The following is an 18,974-nucleotide window of genomic DNA, read 5'->3' on the forward strand; positions in this document are numbered from 1 at the left end:
CAGGCAGCCGGGTTGCTCAGGGTCTCCGGCATCCCGAGGGAGACGCGGGGGCGGGGTTTCCCCGCGGCGGGCGGGGCGGAGGGGCGGTACCTGCTGCAGCGCGCCGGCGGTGAACCGCATGGCCTGCTGGTGCTGCTCCTCCAGCATGTCCATGTGCAGGTCGTCCAGAAAGTCGTTTCTGTCGTCGTCCATCCAGCCCTCGTCCAGCTGGGGAGAGGCAGCCGCCCACACATGCTTCAGCTGAGGCTCCTTTCGCGTTCATTTTATTTACTTATTTATTTTTAAGAAGGGACAGTGGCCTTGGGGAGAAATACCTCTGGGGCCCCCTGCAGGAGTCATCGAAATGCAGGCTGCCTGTCGTTTTGCTCTACGACACGACAGACAACTCCGCCACCCTCACGGTGCAGACAGCTCCCACCCTGCACGTCTGGGGGACGGGGCTGTGGTCTGCTGTTTCACTGCTGGAGGGTGAAGCGCTTTCCCCCAGGTTAGCCCCTTTCAGTGAAGGAGGCCACTGAGTACAGGGGCGGCGTCAAGGAGCCCTAGCCCTGCCTGCTCTTCTGCGTGACGGCCCACACACAAGTTTAGCAGGCCCCAAAGAGAAGGCACTTACTTACAGTACGGAAAGAGTTCTTTCTGACAAAAAAAAAAAAGGTAGCTCTACGAACCTAGCCGTTTGTTAGTCTTGGGCAAGGCCTAGCACTTTTATCAGGCTCTTCTCTCTCGTGCCTGTAAAAAAGCAGACCACTCAGGGGTCTGAGATCTACCACCCGTGGGCCAAATCTGGCCTGTGGCCTATTTTTGTTGTTTGTTTAAAAACAGTAATTGGAACCCAGCCAAGCCCCTTTGTTTACGTATTGTCTGCGGCTGCTTCTGCACTGCACCGGCAGAGGCCAGCAGCTGCACCAGAGACCATATATACAGCTCCCAAAGCCAATCATACTTCTTCTTTCGCCCTTTAAGCAAGAGTCTGCTGACCAAAGTTTCTTTCCTTTCTTTACAGTAAAAACTGTACTACCTGTCAGATGTACATCACGATGATTTGATGTGCATATACGTAGTGAAATAATTACCAGTCAAGTAACTAACATATCTCACAATTACTATTTTTTTGGTGATGATGAGATATTAACTATAATAGTCATGCTGTACGTTCCTTAACACTCTGCAGTTGTAAATGAGACCCACACAGATACTGGTCAGGTCCTGGGAAATCAAACATGTTGACGGGCATGACCCTGGCTGTGTTTTCCATGCCGTTATGTTCCCTCCTCTTTTCCTTCATTACGCTCCCTGCGTTAACAAACGCGCGGGGCCCGCTGTGTAAATGCCAGGGTGGATGTCAGCACGCTCCTTAAAAGGTCAAAACGAGAAACAGATTGGAAGTCCGAGCAACTCAGATTACCTTTCCGGGGTACGGAGTACCTTCAAGTTCAGATTCGATGCGTGGGCAGTGTCCTGCAGGGCCAGGGACTTCGCAACTGATTTTAGAACTACAGACCCAGCTTCACGTGCTGGAAGCTGACTCACCTGGAGTTCGGGCCTCGCAATTAGCAAGGAAAAGTTCTTGTTGTCTTCACTGGTTAGAAGAGCCACGGCCTCTTCGCGGTTCTGTACCTCTATCCCGTTAATCTAAAAAGAAAAAGGTGGAGGGGTGGGCAAGTAGCGTGATTAAGTTGTGCAGAATCATCCTGCACTGTTGCAGGCCTGCATCTGTCACCCACTCACAGCTGGAACACAGAACTTCCAGGCAGCTGGAAAAGAATACACTGGTTTTCAGAAGGAAAGGCCTTGCTCCAACTGACGCAGTGTCTCTGGTCTACATGACGGCCTCCACGGGGGTAGTGCACAGGAGGAGGCTACGTGAACAGGAGTAGCTGGGACTCCAAAAGGCAGCCCTGAGAAAAATCACAGCATTGTGAAGAGGGAAAACATCTAAGCAATTTAATGACACATAATTAAATATACTCAGGCAGGAGTCTAAATGGAATATACTAAAGCATGACTACAGCTAATTTTCAGATAATATGGGAGAAAAAAGCAGCAATGGGGGTTGTACGTGAACGTGCTGGAATTATGCAGAGTGTTCTCTGTTCCCAGTTTCACACTTTAATGTCTGTCTGAAGGTGGGACAGAAGGTCAAGCAGGAGGGAGTCTCTCACCATCACACCTGATCACTCTCTGGCAGGATTTTGGCTTCCTGTCCTGGCACCTTCGAGCTCTGCTGGTCTGGAGGTCTCAGCTCCAGGGTACATAGCAATGGTCCCACTGATCTGGAAGGGGAGCCTGCCCTCTGACTCTCTATGCCAGTGAAGGAACAGGCAGCAAAGGGGGTGATGGATCTCGGTCAACGAGGGGATGTGGGGTTGTCCGGGAGTCAGGGAGGGCCAGATAAGGAACTCAGTGCTTCCGTGGCCAATGGCAGATGCTAGTGGAAAACCAGAGCCACTGAAAAGGCCGTTACTCCTGAGGGTTCAGCCCTGTCAGGAATGACAGTCTGGGCTGAAGTCAGGGCAAGTGTAAGAATAAGCAGTGGAAAAAGGAAATGAACATTACTTGCAGTGAGGTAGGCAGTGATAAGTATAAACACAGTGGATTCGAAATGAGAAGACAGGAACGAACAGAGGTAGAAGCTAAGTCTTCTACCCATGAACCAAAGCCTCTCAATTTCTGTGAGATTAAAAAAGACTGTAATAGAATTACCATATGATCCAGCAGTGCCACTCCTGGGCATATATCCAGACAAAACTATAATTAATTCCAAAAGACACACGCACCCCAATGTTCACTGTAGCACTGTTTGCTACAACAGCCAAGACATGGAAGCAACCTAAACGTCCATCGACAGATGAATGGATGAAGAAGGCGTGGTACATACAGACAATGGAATATTACTCAGCCATCAAAAAGAAAGAATGAGACAATGCCTTTTCCAGCAACGTGGATGCAACTAGAGATTATCATACTAAGTGAAGGAAGTCAGAAAGGGACAGACAACTATCTTATGATAGCACTCACATGCGGAACCTAAAATATGACACAAATAAACCTATTTATGAAGCAGAAACAGACTCACGGACACAGAGAACAGACTGGTGGTTGCCAAGGGGTACGAGGGTGGGAGAGGGTTGGATTGGGAGTCTGGGATTAGCAGAGGCAAACTGGTATATATAGAGAATGGATAAACAACAAGGTCCTACTGTGTGTAGCAGAGGGAACTATACCCAATCTCCTGTGATTAAACCGTAATGGAAAATAATAGAATGTATACACATGTATAACTGAGTCACTTTACTGTACAGCTGTAATTAACACAACATTGTAAAGCAACTGTACTTCAATAAAAAATGTTACTTGTTAAAAAAAATAATTAAAGCTTAAATTAAAAGACAAAGGGAAAAAAAGACTGGTCTCATTTTGACTCGAAAGAGCAACAGGTATCCTTGACAGATAAGGAGACTACTCTTTAAATGCTGAGTCATGGAGTTTAAAAGATGGCTCAAACTTGAAATGATCAGTCCAAAATTAATCCTTCAGAGAAAGCTCAAATGAGCATTATTTTGGTTCACGAGAACTGTGGGCCTGATTTGGCCCACATGTGTTGTCTGTGGCCCAAAGAGAAGGGAAAGGAAAGGAGGTGAGCTGGCTCATGTGCTGTAAAGCGCTGGGGTAGCTTTCCTGTTCAGGTGGGGCATGCGTCCTCGCTCCAGTCTGTCTCACGCCTCACCACACCCTGTTGCCAGGTGTTTTCCATAGCTTGTACTTCAGCCATTACCTTCTCTGGCCTCACCACACACCTGATATTTGCGACCCCCTGTTTGTTAACTTCTGCATTTCCACCCCAAAGCTATTATGAGAACCAGTTTGCTCTTGAGTGATAACCAGAGGAAGCTGACCTACCTGGATGATGCGGTCTCCTTCTCGGATGCGCCCATCCTTGGCCGCGATGCTGTTAGGGTCGATCTGAAACACACAGCAGACATCTCAGCACTGAGTGGGTAACTGAAACACGCACGAAAATAAACAACAGCCCTTTCCAAAGTCTGCCTCTAACACATCATCGTGCTCGTCCCTGTGTTTTCGTTTTGCACCGAAATAAACAAGACTTAGGGTCATGCAGAGGGAGACGAACAGGGACTGATCTGTTTCCAAGCCCTTTTTCCAGGCTGTGTTCCTGGATCCTTGCACGGCAACCCTGCTACACAGCAGTGTGCACAGACCCTGGTGACCTGAGGGGATGAAGAGGCACAGCTGGCTCCTGTTCCATGCACAGGAATGAAAATCAAAAGTGTGCTGTAGAACAGGTTAAAGGGTACCCTTCATCATGTGGGCTAGCAACCAGAGCTTAATTATTTTACCAAATGTGTATTATTAAATTTTGGAAAGTAACTTTAAAAATGAAATATAATTGAGACAAGTGGGACTGAGTTTGGGAGAGACACCGCTGAAATGCAGTAATGATGGGCCAACTTAAGCTTGGTGGGTGAAGTATACCCAAAGGGATAATTATAAGCCTAGCAGACACATCCCTTGATTCATCCCATGGGGATGGATTTTATTTCCTGACAAAATGGGGTTTCTATGCTTGCAAAGAGGGCAGTGCGTGGTCAGGTATCCATCCTGAAATCAGTTGCTTTGCATTGTCTTCTCTGGGAAGATCAAGAGAGCTTCCGTCTATGTACTTTGAAGTTGCACTGAACTTACGTGAATTCAACTATACACACTGCACCAAAAGAAAAGAAAAAAGAGAAACAGACACAGAAATACTTTAAAAAGTGTAAATGATGCCCTCCCCCATCCCATTCAATGAACACGAGAAGGGAAATGTGAATCTGCTCTTCCCTCGGGGTTGAACACACAAAGCCATGTTAAACGGCTCCATTTTATGGCCGATTTGCAGGCTTCTGAAGGGTAGTTTTGTCTTATGTGCCGACATTAGAACTTAACCCCTATGTAAAGATGTAACTCCATGGAGCGTGATAAAGGGGAGAAAGAAATCTGTCTGCGTCTTTCCAAAGACATCTCAATGAGCCAGAGTTAAGGTTGGTTAACACATAAAAGGCAAAAAAAAAAAAAAAAAAAAAGAGACCAACTCTTTCGCTCTTGCTATGATAGTTATAAAAAATCAGCCTCGATACCTCGCTTATGTAAATCCCAATGTCATCTTCATCGTCCGTCCGGTAGCATACTGTGAGGCCCAGCTTGTCCTGGCTGTTCATTCTGTAGAGATCCACTTCCTAGACAAAGAAAGGGCATTCCCTGTGAGACCCCGGCAGGCAGTGAGGGCTGGGAGGACGTCAAATGCTTTAAAAAAACATTTTGTTTAAATGATGAACTGGATTTCTTTGCATTCGACGTGGCCAGAGCAGTTAACTTACTAAACAAAAAAGTGATTACGGGCATGGGATCAATGCCCAGGGCATTTCTGACCTTTCAGTCAATATAAAGTCATTTTGAAAATAGTTATTTTATTGATCCCCCCAAAGAAAAATTACCCATATTTCACTCAGCGTCAAGACTTCTGGGGTCGGGCTTCTAAAAAGCATTCTTTCAACGTCTGCCACAAACAAGAATATTTCCAAACCCCAAACCATCCAGCCATTTCAGTACAAATGTTTCCAATGTGTTTGGTGAGATTATTTCCCGTTGTGTTCCGTTAATATGCACAGTAACAGAACTTGCAAACAGACTACACATAAATTGATCCAAGGAAGGAGGGTAACGTGATAGCACGCAATTAATGCTTTCCCCAACAGCTGTGATATTTACAGTCGAGAAATTAGTTTCCGCCGCTATTACAGCAAATTAAGTAAGATAAAAGCAAAGCGAGCCCAAACGCGAGACACAAGGGCACAGGGAACGCCACTGTATTTGCCAATTAACCTGCGCTTCGGAATGAAGTCAGAACTTTGAAAATTGTTGGACCCTTGGAGGAAGTGGCGTGGTTCTCTGAAAGCGTTCATGGGCCAAGTCTCCCTTTCCACCCATCCTGCCAACCACCCACGCGAGACGCGGCAGCACGAAGGGCCAAGGGCTGCCTGATGATAACTTCTCAGGCAGAGGCCCCGGTCTGGTGTTTAGTGTTAGCTGCTTGCCAACCAGCAGGAGCTCTGAGATGGGGTCTGTCTCTGGAAATATCTTCTCTCTCCTGGCTCTTCTTGGTGAGGGCACAGTTGTTTTTGTGTTCAAAGCTCAACACAGTTACACAGCAGATATTTACGGAACCCTCCCCTGGGTGCCCAATACCATAGATACTTTCGAGACGGAAGAACAGGAAGTGCAAAGGCCCTGGGGCCAGGAGGGCTGAAGCCCTGTGAACGAGGAAGAGAGAGGCGGGCTGAGCATAGCCAGGCAGTGGGGCCAACGGGCCAGCGTCAGGGAGCTCGGATTTGATTTCAGCATCACGGGAAGCCTTGGAAAACTTTTAAGTGAAGACTGCCATGATCTGCTCGATATTTTCAGCAGGCTTTCCGGCTGATGTGTAGAGTAGAGTGTGGTGCTGAAGAGTTGAGGCTCGGAAGACAGGCAGACCTGTGTGCAGATCCCAACTCTAGCTCTTTCTAGCAGCTTCATCACGGGGTTTCATGGGCTTGTTACTATATCTAAGCCTGCTTCCTCACTAGCGCATGTCACCCTGCCGCTTGGACAGGGTGAAGAGTCACTGAGACGAGACTGCCGAGCTCTCAGCACAGTGACTGGCCCAGAGACAGTCCACAGAAAACCGCAGTACAATACATGCAGGCAGCTTCTTGCCTGAAGTCACAGCCGTTGTTTGCAGCTGAGTGCGTGTTTTTCTCACGCCCCCCAATAAGATAATTTTATTTTCTGAATATTGACATGTTAATTAATTCAATGACTTCCTCATTATAGCTTTAGCAACCTGGCATGTTTCCCTTAAATGAAATCCCATTAATTTCTGATAATTTAGTTGAGTTGGATGGAAATTTCTTTTCTCGTGTTTTGAGAAAAAGACGAAGCAATCAAAGAGGTAGCACGAGTTTAACCACGAGGGCGCATTCTTTCCAGTACTTTGGAATAACCCATTTGCATACCGCAAATATACTAGGCCCACATCATCCTCATGTTTCAAACGCATGCCCAAGTCTCTGTCTCAGGTTACACTTCATCTGGGTACAGGCAAAAGGGAAGACCTTCTCCGTTTCGGCGCTTCCTAAGAGGTAGTGTAAATCCATGCAACTTCCTGATTACTCGTTTGGCTCCAGATGCACCACTGCAGCCCCACTGCTGCCACAGAGCCCTGGCTTCAAGGTAGAAGCCAGCTGGTTCTGGAACAAGTTCACGTACAACCAAAGCAGAGAGAAGGATAACTGGAGAGGCTATAAGAAGAAAACTTAGAAAGATAATAAACATTGTGATATGACTTTTACCAGAATAAAAATGATACTACAGGTTATAGTTTTCACTGAATGATTGGCCACCAAGGTGAATAGCTCTTAAGAAAGGTCAAAAGATACCAGAGCTCCACTGGGCTTCATTCTACTATGACTCAAAGTTTGCTTCAAGGTCATGGCGAGGTAGGTGCAGAAAATGAGGGCAGTGTTTAGAAATTTTATAGCACTTAGACACTGTCATGATCGCCAAGGACAGGATTAGCAGACTTGTCTCACTGACCACAGCGTAAGACTGTGTCAGGTACTATTGAGCTGAAGTGGCAAGGGGCGAACTATGGAGTCACTCATGGTAGAATCACGTATTGGTCAGTGACATGTTAAAAATTAAACCAACCGGCTAACCTGGTCCCCCCGGTATTTCCCCACCGAGAGTCTGAGAAGCATGACTCTGTAATACACATGTAGAATTGAGGGCTCCGTTTAAGAACTCGGGAAAGTGAAAAGTCTGGAACTGATGTCTTGGGAAAAAAACAGCATGATGTACTAGGAGTATTCAAGTAGGAAAAAGGAAGACTCATAAGGAATGTGACAGATGAAGGTCTGACACGTAAAAAAAGATTTCATGCATTTGGCCTAGTCCCAAAAATGTGTGCAGTCTGCTGTCTACAATCAATACGATTTTGATCAAAACCTAACTTGAAAAGCATTCCTACTCTATTTTTGGTCAATATTTTGATTGACAGAAATTTGAAGAACTACTATAACGAGAGACAACTTTCCTTGAACAAAACGGCAGGCTGGCATGGAAGATATCCTAAAACATTTGTTGCTTTAAAGTATTTTCACCTGAATCACTGATAATTAATCAAGAACAGTATCTTACATTCTTCCTTACTTAAACCCTTTTTATATGCTGCCCTTAACCCCATATGTGGTTTGAAAATTAGTCATAGATTCCTCATAAATGCTGTTTGGACTTATGTTACATACAACACATGTTGGTGAAACATGACATTTTTGCCTGGTAGAGAAGAGGTTCTGATTACCAGGTCTGTTTGCAGTCACTGATATTCTGAAAACAACGCTTCCTCACTATAGCAGAATGATATACAGCCCAGCACTGCACTGAGCCTTTAAATCCCACTGCAAATTTTCCCAGGACAGGCTGTCATGGGGACACTCACATTCTCACTCTGGATGGACTTGACTTAAAAACTGCAAAGGCCAATTTACGTCCTTGCTGTGGAGGAGAAGCCCAGGCCTGGCTCCAGCCTGAGGCATATGCTGTGTGTCAGGGCAGTGCATGGGAGGAGCCAACTCCAATCTGAAACACTCGCCTGAGGAGGTCCAAGCCCCACCCCAATTCCAGCTGGCTGTGAAGCACAGCTTTTGGACTTGATCCTTTAAACCAGACTCAAGAAGGGGGGCGCAATTCTACTTTAAGGGCAGTCCTCTAGGAGCTGCTTTCTATCTTGGAAATGGTCTGGTTCTAAAAAGGATGTGTGGTACTGGATAAACAGATGCTGGTAAAGCACATTTTCAGTAATAATAAAGCACAGGGGAACTTCCCTGGTGGCGCAGTGGTTAAGAATCCACCTGCCAACGCAGGGGACACGGGTTCAAGCCCTGGTCTGGGAAGATCCCACATGCCGCGGAGCAACTAAGCCCGTGCGCCACAACTACTGAGCCTGTGCTCTAGAGCCCGCGAGCCACAACCACTGAGCCCATGAGCCACAACCACTGAAGCCCGCGCTCCTAGAGCCCGTGCTCCGCAACGAGAAGCCACCGCAATGAGAAGCCCACGCACTGCAATGAAGAGTAGCCTCCGCTCTCGGCAACTAGAGAAGGCCCGCGTGCAGCAACAAAGACCCAACGCAGCCAAAAGTAAATAAATAAATAAATTTATAAAACAAACAAGCAAACAAACAAAGCACAGGGTATTACTCTGGGGTTTACTCTAGGTATGTATTTGACAGTGATGTTAAGATAGCATCGGCTATAATATTTCCTTGTGTTATCTGGATCTTCTTGGGAACTCTAAACAGAAGTTGGAAAAGTGTCACTTAACAAGCCACACGAGGGCAGAGACAAGACAGTGGAGTAGAAGGATGTGAGCTCGCCGCTTCTTACGAAAACATCAAATCACAACTAACTGCTCAACAACCATGGACCAAAAAACCCCTGGAAGCTGCCAAAAAAAGATATACTACATCCAAAGACAAAGAAGCCACAACAAGATGGTAGGAGGGGGTGCAACTGCTATAAAATCAAATCCCATACCCACTGGGGGGGCGACTCACAAGCTGGAAAATAATTACACCACAGAAGTTCTCCCACAGGAGTGAAAATTCTGAGTCCTACGTCAGGCTCCTCAGCCTGAGGGTCTGGTTATAAGAGGAAGGAGCCCTCAGAGAGTCTGGCTTTGAAGGCCAGCAGGGTTTGATTGCAGGAATTCCACAGGACAGTAGGAAACAGAAACTCCGCTCTTGGAGGGCACACACAGGGTCCTGTGTGTACTAGGAGCCAGGGAAAAAAGCAGTGACTTCATAAGACTCTGGGCAAGACCTACCTGCTAGTATTGGAGGGTCTCCTGCAGAGATGGGCATTGGCTGTGGCTCACTGAGGGTACAAAGACACTGGTGGTGGCAGTTCTGAGGAGTACTCATTGGCATGAGCCCTCCTGGAGGCTGCCATTTTCTTACCAAGTCCTGGCCCCACCCAACAGCCTGCAGGCTCCAGTGCTGGGATGCCTCAGGCTAAACAACCAGCAGGGCAGGAACACAGCCCCACCCATCAGCAGACAGCCTGCATAAAGTCTTCCTGAGCCTACAGCCCTCTCTAGGCACGCCCCTTGGCATGGCCCCACCCGCCAGAAGGACAAGACCCAGTTCCACCCACCAGTGGGCAGGAACCACTGCCTCCCACCGGGAAGCCTGCACAAGCCTCTCAGACAGCCTCCTCCCCCAGGGGGCAGACAGCAGAAGCAAGAAAAACTACAACCCTGCAGCCTGGAACAGAAACTGCAATCACAGAAAGTTAGACAAAATGAGATGGCAGAGGAATATGTCCCATATGAAGGAACAAGATAAAACCCCAGAAGAACAACTAAGTGAAGTGGAGATAGGCAATCTACCCAAAGAAGAATTTAGAGTAATGATAGTACAGATGATCCAAGATCTCAGAAAAAGAATGGAGGCACAGATCAAGAAGATGCAAGAAATGTTTAACAAAGACCTTGAAGAAATAAAGAACAAACAAACCGAGATGAACAATACAGTGACTGAAATGAAAAATACACTAGAAGGAACAAATAGCAGAATAACTGATGCAGAAGAACGGATAAGTGAACTGGAAGACAGAATGATGGAAATCACTGCCACGGAACAGAAGAAAGAAAAAACAATGAAAAGAAATGAAGATAGTCTCAGAGACCTCTGGGACAACACTGAACACACCAACTTTCACATTACAGGGGTCCCGGAAGGAGGAGAGAGAGAGAAAGGACCTGAGGAAATACTGGAAGCATTAATAGCTGAAAACTTCCCTAACATGGGAAAGGAAATAGTCACCCAAGTCCAGGAAGCACAGAGAGTCCCAGGCAGGATAAACCCAAGGAGGAACACACCAAGACACATAGCAATCAAACTGACAAAAATTAAGGACATAGAAAAAGATATTAAAAGCAACAAGGGAAAAGCAACAAATAACACACAAGGGAATTCCCATAAGGTTATCAGCTGATTTCTCAGCAGAAATTCTGCAGGCCAGAAGGGAGTGGCACGATATATTTAAAGTGACAAAAGGGAAGACCCGACAACCAAGAATACTCTACCCATCAAGGTTCTCATTCAGATCTGATGGAGAAATCATAAGCTTTACAGACAAGCAAAAGCTAAGAGAATTCAGCACCACCAGACCAGCTTTGCAACAAATGCTAAAGCAACTTCCCTTGGTAGAAAAGAAAAGGCCACAACTAGAAACAAGAAATGAATAGAAAAGCTCTTCAGTAAAGGCAAACATACAGTAAAGGTAGGAAATCATCCACACACAAATATGATATCAAAACCAGCAATGGTGAGAAGAGGAGAGCACAAATGCAGGAGATTGGAAATGCATTTGAAATTAAAAGACCAGCAATGTAAAGCAATCTTGTATATATATAGACTGCTGTATCAAAACCTCATGGAAACCGCAAACTGAAAATCTACAATAGATACACACACACAAAAGACAAAGGAATCCAAACACAACACTAACGTTAGTCATCCAATCACAAGAGAACAAAAAGAGGAAGGGAAGAAAAGAGACCCCCAAAAACAAATCCAAAACAGTTAACAAAATGGCAATAGGAACATACATATCGATAATTACTTTAAACGTAAATGGATTAAATGCTCCAACCAAAGACACAGGCTCACTGAATGGATATAAAAACAAGGCCTGTATATACGCTATCTACAAGAGACCCACTTCAGATCTAGGGACATGTACAGACTGAAAGTGCGGGGATGCTAAAAGGTATTCCATGCAAATGGAAATCCAAAGAAAGCTGGAGTAGCAATACTCATATCAGACAAAATAGACTTTAAAATAAAGACCGTTACAAGAGACAAAGAAGGACATGACACAATGATCAAGGGATCAATCCAAAAAGAAGATATAACAATTGTAACTATATATATGCACCCAACGTAGGAGCACCTCAATATATAAGGGAAATACTAACAGCCATAAAAGGAGAAATCGAAAGTAACACAATCATAGTGGGGGACTTTAACACCCCACTTTCACCAATGGACAGATCATCCAGACAGAAAATCAATAAGGAAACACAGGCCTTACATGACACATTAGACCAGGTGGACTTAATTGATATTTACAGAGCATTCCATCCAAAAGCAGCAGAATGCACATTCTCCACAAGTGCCCATGGAACATTCTCCAGGACTGATCACATGCTGGGCCAACAAAGCGAGCCTCAGTAAATTTAAGAAAACTGAAATCACATCAAGCATCTTTTCCGATGACAACACTATGAGACTAGAAATCAACTACAAGAAAAAAAACTTAAAACACTCAAACACGTGGAGGCTAAACAACAATATGCTACTACACAACCACTGGATCCCTGAAGAGATCAAAGAGGAAATCAAAAAATACCTGGAGACAAATGAAAATGAAAGCACAATGATCCAAAACCTATGGAATGCAGAAAAAGCAATTCTGAGAGGGTACTTTATAGCAATACAATCTCACCTCAGCAAACAAGAAGAATCTCAAATAAACAACCTAACCTTACACCTAAAGCAACTAGAGAAAGAAGAACAAACAGAACCCAAAGTTTGTAGAAGGAAAGGTATCATAAAGATCAGAGCACAAATAAATGAAATAGAGATGAAGAAAACAATAGCAAAGATAAATGAAACTAAAAGCTGGTTCTTTGAAAAGACAAACAAAATTGATAAACTTCTAGCCAGACTCATCAAGAAAAACAACAGAGGGCTCAGATCAATAAAATTAGAAATGAAAAAGAAGTTACAACTGACACCCACCACAGAAATACAAAGGATCATAAGAGACTGCTACAAGCAACCATATGCCAATAAAATGGACAACTTGGAAAAAATGGTCAAATTCTTAGAAAGGTACAACCTTCTAAGACTGAACTAGGAAGAAACAGAAAATATGAACAGACTAATTGCAAGCAATGAAATTGAAACTGTGATTAAAAATCTTTCAACAAACAAAAGTCCAGGACCAGATGGCTTCACAGGCAAAGTCTCTCAAACATTTAGAGAAGACTTAACACCTACCCTTCTGAAACTGTTCCAAAAACGTGCAGAGGAAGGAACACTCTCAAACCCACTCTATGAGGCCACCATCACCCTGATACCAAAACCAGACAAAGATACCACAAAAAAAGAAAATTACAGGCCAATATCACAGATGAACCCAGGCGCAAAAATCCTCAACAAAATATTAGCAATCCCAATCCACCAATACATTAAAAGGATCGTACACCATGAGCAAGTGGGATTTATCCCAGGGATGCAAGGATTCTTCAATATCCACAAATCAATCAGTGTGATACACCACATCAACAAACTGAAAAATATAAACCACATGATCATCTCAAGCAACGCAGAAAAAGCTTTTGACAAAGTTCAACACCCACTCATGATAAAAACTCTCCAGAAAGTGGGCACAGAGGGAACATACCTCAACATAATAAAGGCCGTATATGACAAACCCACAGCAAACATCATTCTCAGTGGTGAAAAACTGAAAGCATTTCCTCTAAGATCAGGAACAAGACAAGGATGTCCACTCTCACCACTTTTGTTCAGCATAGTTTTGGAAGTCCTAGCCATGGCAGTCAGAGAAGAAAAAGAAATAAAAGGAATCCAAACTGGAAAAGAAGAAGTAAAACTGACACTGTTTGCAGATGACATGATACTATACATACAAAATCCTAAAGTTGCCACCAGAAAACCACTAGAGCTCATTAATGAGTTTGGTAAAGTTGCAGGATACAAAATTAATACACAGCGATCTGTTGCGTTTCTATACACTAACAATGAAAGATCAGAAAGAGTAATTAAGGAAACAATCCCATTTACCATCACATCAAAAAGAATAAACTACCTAGGAAGAAACCTACCTAAGGAGGCAAAAGACCTGTACACCGAAAACTATAAGTCACTGATGAAAGAAATCGAAGATGACACACAGATGGAAAGATATAGCATGTTCTTAGATTGGAAGAATCAATATTGTGAAAATGACTATACCACCCAAGGCAATCTACAGATTCAATGCAATCCTTATCAAACTACCAATGGCATTTTTCACAGAACTAGAACAAAAAATCCTAAAATTTGTATGGAGACACAAAAGACCCTGAATAGCCAAAGCAATCTTGAGAAAGAAAACTGGAGCTGGAGGAATCAGGCTCCCTGACTTCAGACTATACTTCAAAGCTACAGTCATCAAAACAGGATGGTACTGGCACAAAAACAGAAATCTAGATCAATGGAACAGGATAGAAAGCCCAGAGGTTAACCCATGCACCTATGGTCAATAAATCTATGACAAAGGAGGCAAGACTATACACTGGAGAAAAGACAATCTCTTCAATAAATGGTGCTGGTAAAACTGGACAGCTACATGTAAAAGAATAAAATTAGAACACTATCCAACACCATACTCAAAAGTAAACTGAAAATGGATTAAGGACCTAAATGTAAGACCAGATACTATAAACTCTTAGAGGAAAACATAGGCAGAACACTCTTTGCCATAAATCGCAGCAAGATCTTTTTTGATCTGTCTCCTAGAGTAATGGAAATAAAAACAAAAATAAACAAATGGGACCTAATTAAACTCAGAAGCTTTTGCACATCAAAGGAAACCATAAACAAAACGAAAAGACAACCCACAGAATGGGAAAAAATATTTGCAAACGATGCGACTGACAAGGCATTAATCTCCAAAATTTACAAACAGCTCATGTGACTCAATATCAAAAAAAACAAGCAACCAAATCAAAAAATGGGCAGAAGACCTAAATAGACGTTTCTTCAAAGGAGACATACAGATGGCCAAGAGGCACATGAAAAGATGCTCAACATCACTAATTAGAGAAATGCAATCAAAACTACAATGAGATATTACCTCACACCAGTCAGAATGGCCATCATCAAAAAGCCTACGAGCAATAAATGCTGGAGAGGGTGTGGAGAAAAGGGAACCCTCCTACACTGTTGGTGGGAATGTAAATTGGTGCGGCCACTATGGAGAACAGTATGGAGGTTCTTTAAAAAGCTAAAAATAGAGCTACCGTATGATCCAGCAATCCCACTCCTGGGCATATATCCGGAGAATAACATGGTTTGAAAAGATACATGCACCCCAATGTTCACTGCAGGGCTGTTTACAATAGCTAAGACATGGAAGCAACCTAAATGTCCATCGACAGATGAATGGATAAAGAAGGTGCGGTACATATATACAATGGGATATTACTCAGCCATTAAAAAGAATGAAATAATGCCATTTGCAGCAACATGGATGGACCAGGAGATTATCATACTAAGTGATGTAAGTCAGACAGAGAAAGACAAATATCATATGATATTGCTGATATGCGGAATCTAAAAAGAACGATACAAATGAACTTATTTACAAAACAGAAACCGCCTCACAGATTTAGAGAATGAATTTACAGTTACCGGGGGGGAGAGGTGCGGGGGAGGGATAGCTTGGGAGTCTGGGACTGACACGTACCCACTGCTATATTTAAAATAGATAACCAACAAGGAGCTACTGTATAGCACAGAGAACTTGGCTCAATATTCTGTAATTACCTAAATGGGAAAAGAATTTGAAAAAGAACAGACACCTGTATCTGTATAACTGAATCCCTTTGCTGTGTCTACCTGACACTAATACAACATTGTTAATCAACTGTACTCTAATGTAAAATAAAAATTTTTTAAAAATTAAAAAAAAGATTTAAAGTAGAAAAAATTAAATTCAGAAAAGTGCAAAGAAGGGAATGATCATTTATATTCTTATCATCCAGAATTAAACATGGTTAATCTCTTGACAGGAGAACAAAACAAAACAAAAAACAAAAAACCACCCAAAAAACCCTACTATGACTTAGCTGTGGTCACTCCATTTCCAGGGGATGGTTGCACATCATAGAGAAGAGCCTGGTTGCTAATAGTTAAGCAAAGAGTGAACCATAAGAGGTTTTCAGAAGCTCTGGAAATACAACACTGTAAGAGCCGATACCGTCTTGCGATCTGTATAGATTTAGGTTTTACCTTGGCTGCTCATAAAGATTACAGTAACGCAGTAGTAGTTGAATTGTGCACTAAAAACAGCGTCTAGCCTTATATACCATGCATGGTAGGTGCTCAATAAAACTGAATTAGCTTGAGATTCCAAGGCAGACTAAAGATCCAAATGAAAAATAAACTTGGCTCTGCCATTAGCAAGCCAGGCTGCCCTAGGAAAGTCACTTCACTTCTTTGAAACTTCTCGGCTCTTCTACCATCTTATCCCCAGAGACAATATTTTGGGGCTCAGTGGAAACTGCCATTCCTCCAACTTATTGAGTGGTTAGTAAATTCTCAACATTTCATTCTCACTCCAAGCTAGAGGTAGAGCCTTACACAATTGAGTACATCATGGAAAGCACAGAGGGCATCAATACATATCTGTCTGTGATGATGGAGATAAGATGGCAAAGAAGACCATTAATCAAACTCGTGTGAATAATGTATTACCATTATCTGGATTACACCTCCCCCACCACTGGTGTCCTGTTGCTTACCGGTCTAGATGGACGGCTGGATAAAAATGAACAGCTAAGCCTGACATTTTAGATGAAATTGAAACGATAGCTCAATTGAGTAAAGTACGGGGGCCATTCCACCTTGGTTGATTCAAGCTTTCTGTTTCAACGACAGCCACTTTAATCAGAGGGCGTCCCAGAGACTAATTTCGATGGCTTCTGCACCTCTAGGAAGACTGGTTACTGAAGCATAACTCTAAGACCTTATCGATCCAGAACTGCTTGTGCATATTTCTTGAAATCATCTCCACACTTTCTCTATCTATGCGTGGCACTGTCGGGGACGTCGAGATGTCTCTAGAAAGACTGCACTTTCCTTCAAGGTCCTGAAATGTGAGACTGGGTCACAAGGCATTATTCCTTTATTCGACAGATGTTCCTTGGGTGCCTACCCTCTGCCAGGCACTGTCTGAGCACGAGGAGTCTAAGTAGGAAATGGCCCTACTGGGGGAGGGGTGCTTTAGCCAGAGCGGTACGGAAGCTTCTCTGGAGATGAGCCACACTGAGCTGGGCCAGGATCTGGGGGGATAAAATAAGAGCAGGGGGCAGGTTCTGATTGCAGGTGGCAGGAGAAGAATGGTCAAGTGCTGATGAAATTGGGAGGGTGGTGAGGAGGCTGACTCAGTGAGGGTAGGGCTGACCAGGGGAGGTTCCCCGGAGGAGCCCTGGTGCTGTGCCTTAAAGGCTAAAGAAAAATGCATAGGTTGGCGGGGACAGCCTGCATTACCTCCAGGACGGTCTCGCTTCCCTTGAGATCTTATGACGTTACACTATGCAACCAGGTTTGGAGATCATTTTAGTCTCCCTGGTGAGAGCGTAGCTTTCTTTTCCTTTCTGGTTTCAAAATGACATCATCAAGACACAGCATAGGTGACGGCAGCTTCACAGCCCGGCTAGGATGCTACTGACGAATCAACTGGGAAATTAAAACAATAGACTAAGGAAAAAGAAAAGCCTTCTTCAGACGTCTATTTTTCCATCTTAATTACCTACAGGAAGATCCAGAGCAGGTGTTCAGTACCTGAAAATTTACGGGTAATTATTTGGCGGCTCAACCCTTGGGTATACTGGGGTGTAATCCTTTTAATGCTAAGCAGTTTCACAATAACAGGGATTTGACACTTACCTAAATATGATCATTTTGTGTGCTTTAAAAGAGAGAACATCTGTTTTTCTCTGTGCATTTGCTTCCATAATATCCCCAAACACTCATATATTTTCCTCCTGTATAATATCCACGGAACGAGTTATTTTTCGAAAAGGGCGGATGTTGATCTAATTCAACTTAAGACGAGGAGCGGTGGGCTGAGATTGGCCCCCTTACTCACAGCAAGCCTGGGTGGGGGGACCCAACAGGCTGATGGGACCTAGCAGAGACAGACTGTTGACGGCTCTAAGAAACCTCGCGAGGAAGCGGGGATGATGGTACATGCCATTCCCCCAGAAAACTGGGTCTGCTTTAGGAACCCCAGCTCTTGGCCGTGCTGCTGTTCATTAACCTTCTCGAACTGACCGGGTGACCTTCCAAAGACACGCCTCTGCAACAGAGCCTTCCTGGAAGTATACACACTGTTCTCTCCCGGAGGTTCCCTCTGGTGAGGAGCCGCGGAGAGAACCTACCTGAATCTTGACCTCAGAACTTGGGACGGGCCGCTCATCCAAAACCACCAGGTTCACTCCGTTAACAGAAATAACCTGGTGACATCTAAGCTGCTCTAAACAGAAGTCCAAATGTAAAAGCAGCCTTCCTGCCTGGTATGGGCTCATGGTACTTCGTGATAACTGCTCAAAGGAGCTGTAGATGGAGAATAGCCACAGTTTGGTTTTCTAGATGAAAAGCTCATGTCTAAGATCATGGCTGATGAACCAAAGGGACTTTGAGCTCCTGAATGGCAGGCAGGGTGATGACTCGATGATTTTGCCTTTCTAGCACCAAAAAGGATATTCAATGTAACAGATGCTCAGTAAAAGCAGGCGAGCCGAAATGAATGTAAGCGTGCATGTAGAGTCTCTTTGTGCTTTTTCTATTTAACAAAAGGAAGAAGTCTGAACAAGTCTTGAATGTCCATGAGGGGCTTAGTCATCTCTAGTCCATGGGACTTCACTCTGCCTGGATGGTGTGGGTGGTATTCGAGGCTCGGAGGCACAGCTTCACACCATAGTGAAGGAAACGCACAAAGCCTCCATCGTGTGACCCATGACGAGGGCAAATGGAAGCCTGGGCTTCTTTACCTGGGCCTGTGGCCGCCAGGTCAGGG

General features: G+C 44.2%; 1 protein-coding gene across 2 annotated transcripts in view; it reads right to left on the minus strand.

Annotated features, from left to right (window-relative positions):
• Positions 1–18,974, minus strand: part of PDZRN3 (PDZ domain containing ring finger 3) — a 241,806-nt gene that overhangs the window by 3,120 nt on the left and 219,712 nt on the right. Inside the window, exons 6-9 of one of the 2 annotated variants that reach the window (XM_061197159.1) lie at positions 5,139–5,237; positions 3,901–3,963; positions 1,531–1,632; positions 91–207 (exon numbers count right to left, since the gene is read on the minus strand). In XM_061197159.1, coding sequence (XP_061053142.1) covers positions 91–207; positions 1,531–1,632; positions 3,901–3,963; positions 5,139–5,237 — 381 coding nt within the window. The remainder of the gene's footprint in view (positions 1–90; positions 208–1,530; positions 1,633–3,900; positions 3,964–5,138; positions 5,238–18,974) is intronic. The other variant, XM_061197160.1, reaches the window with a different exon arrangement.

The sequence above is a fragment of the Eubalaena glacialis genome, chromosome 7 (genome assembly GCF_028564815.1).
Source record: "Eubalaena glacialis isolate mEubGla1 chromosome 7, mEubGla1.1.hap2.+ XY, whole genome shotgun sequence".
NCBI classification, from domain to species: Eukaryota; Metazoa; Chordata; class Mammalia; order Artiodactyla; family Balaenidae; genus Eubalaena; species Eubalaena glacialis.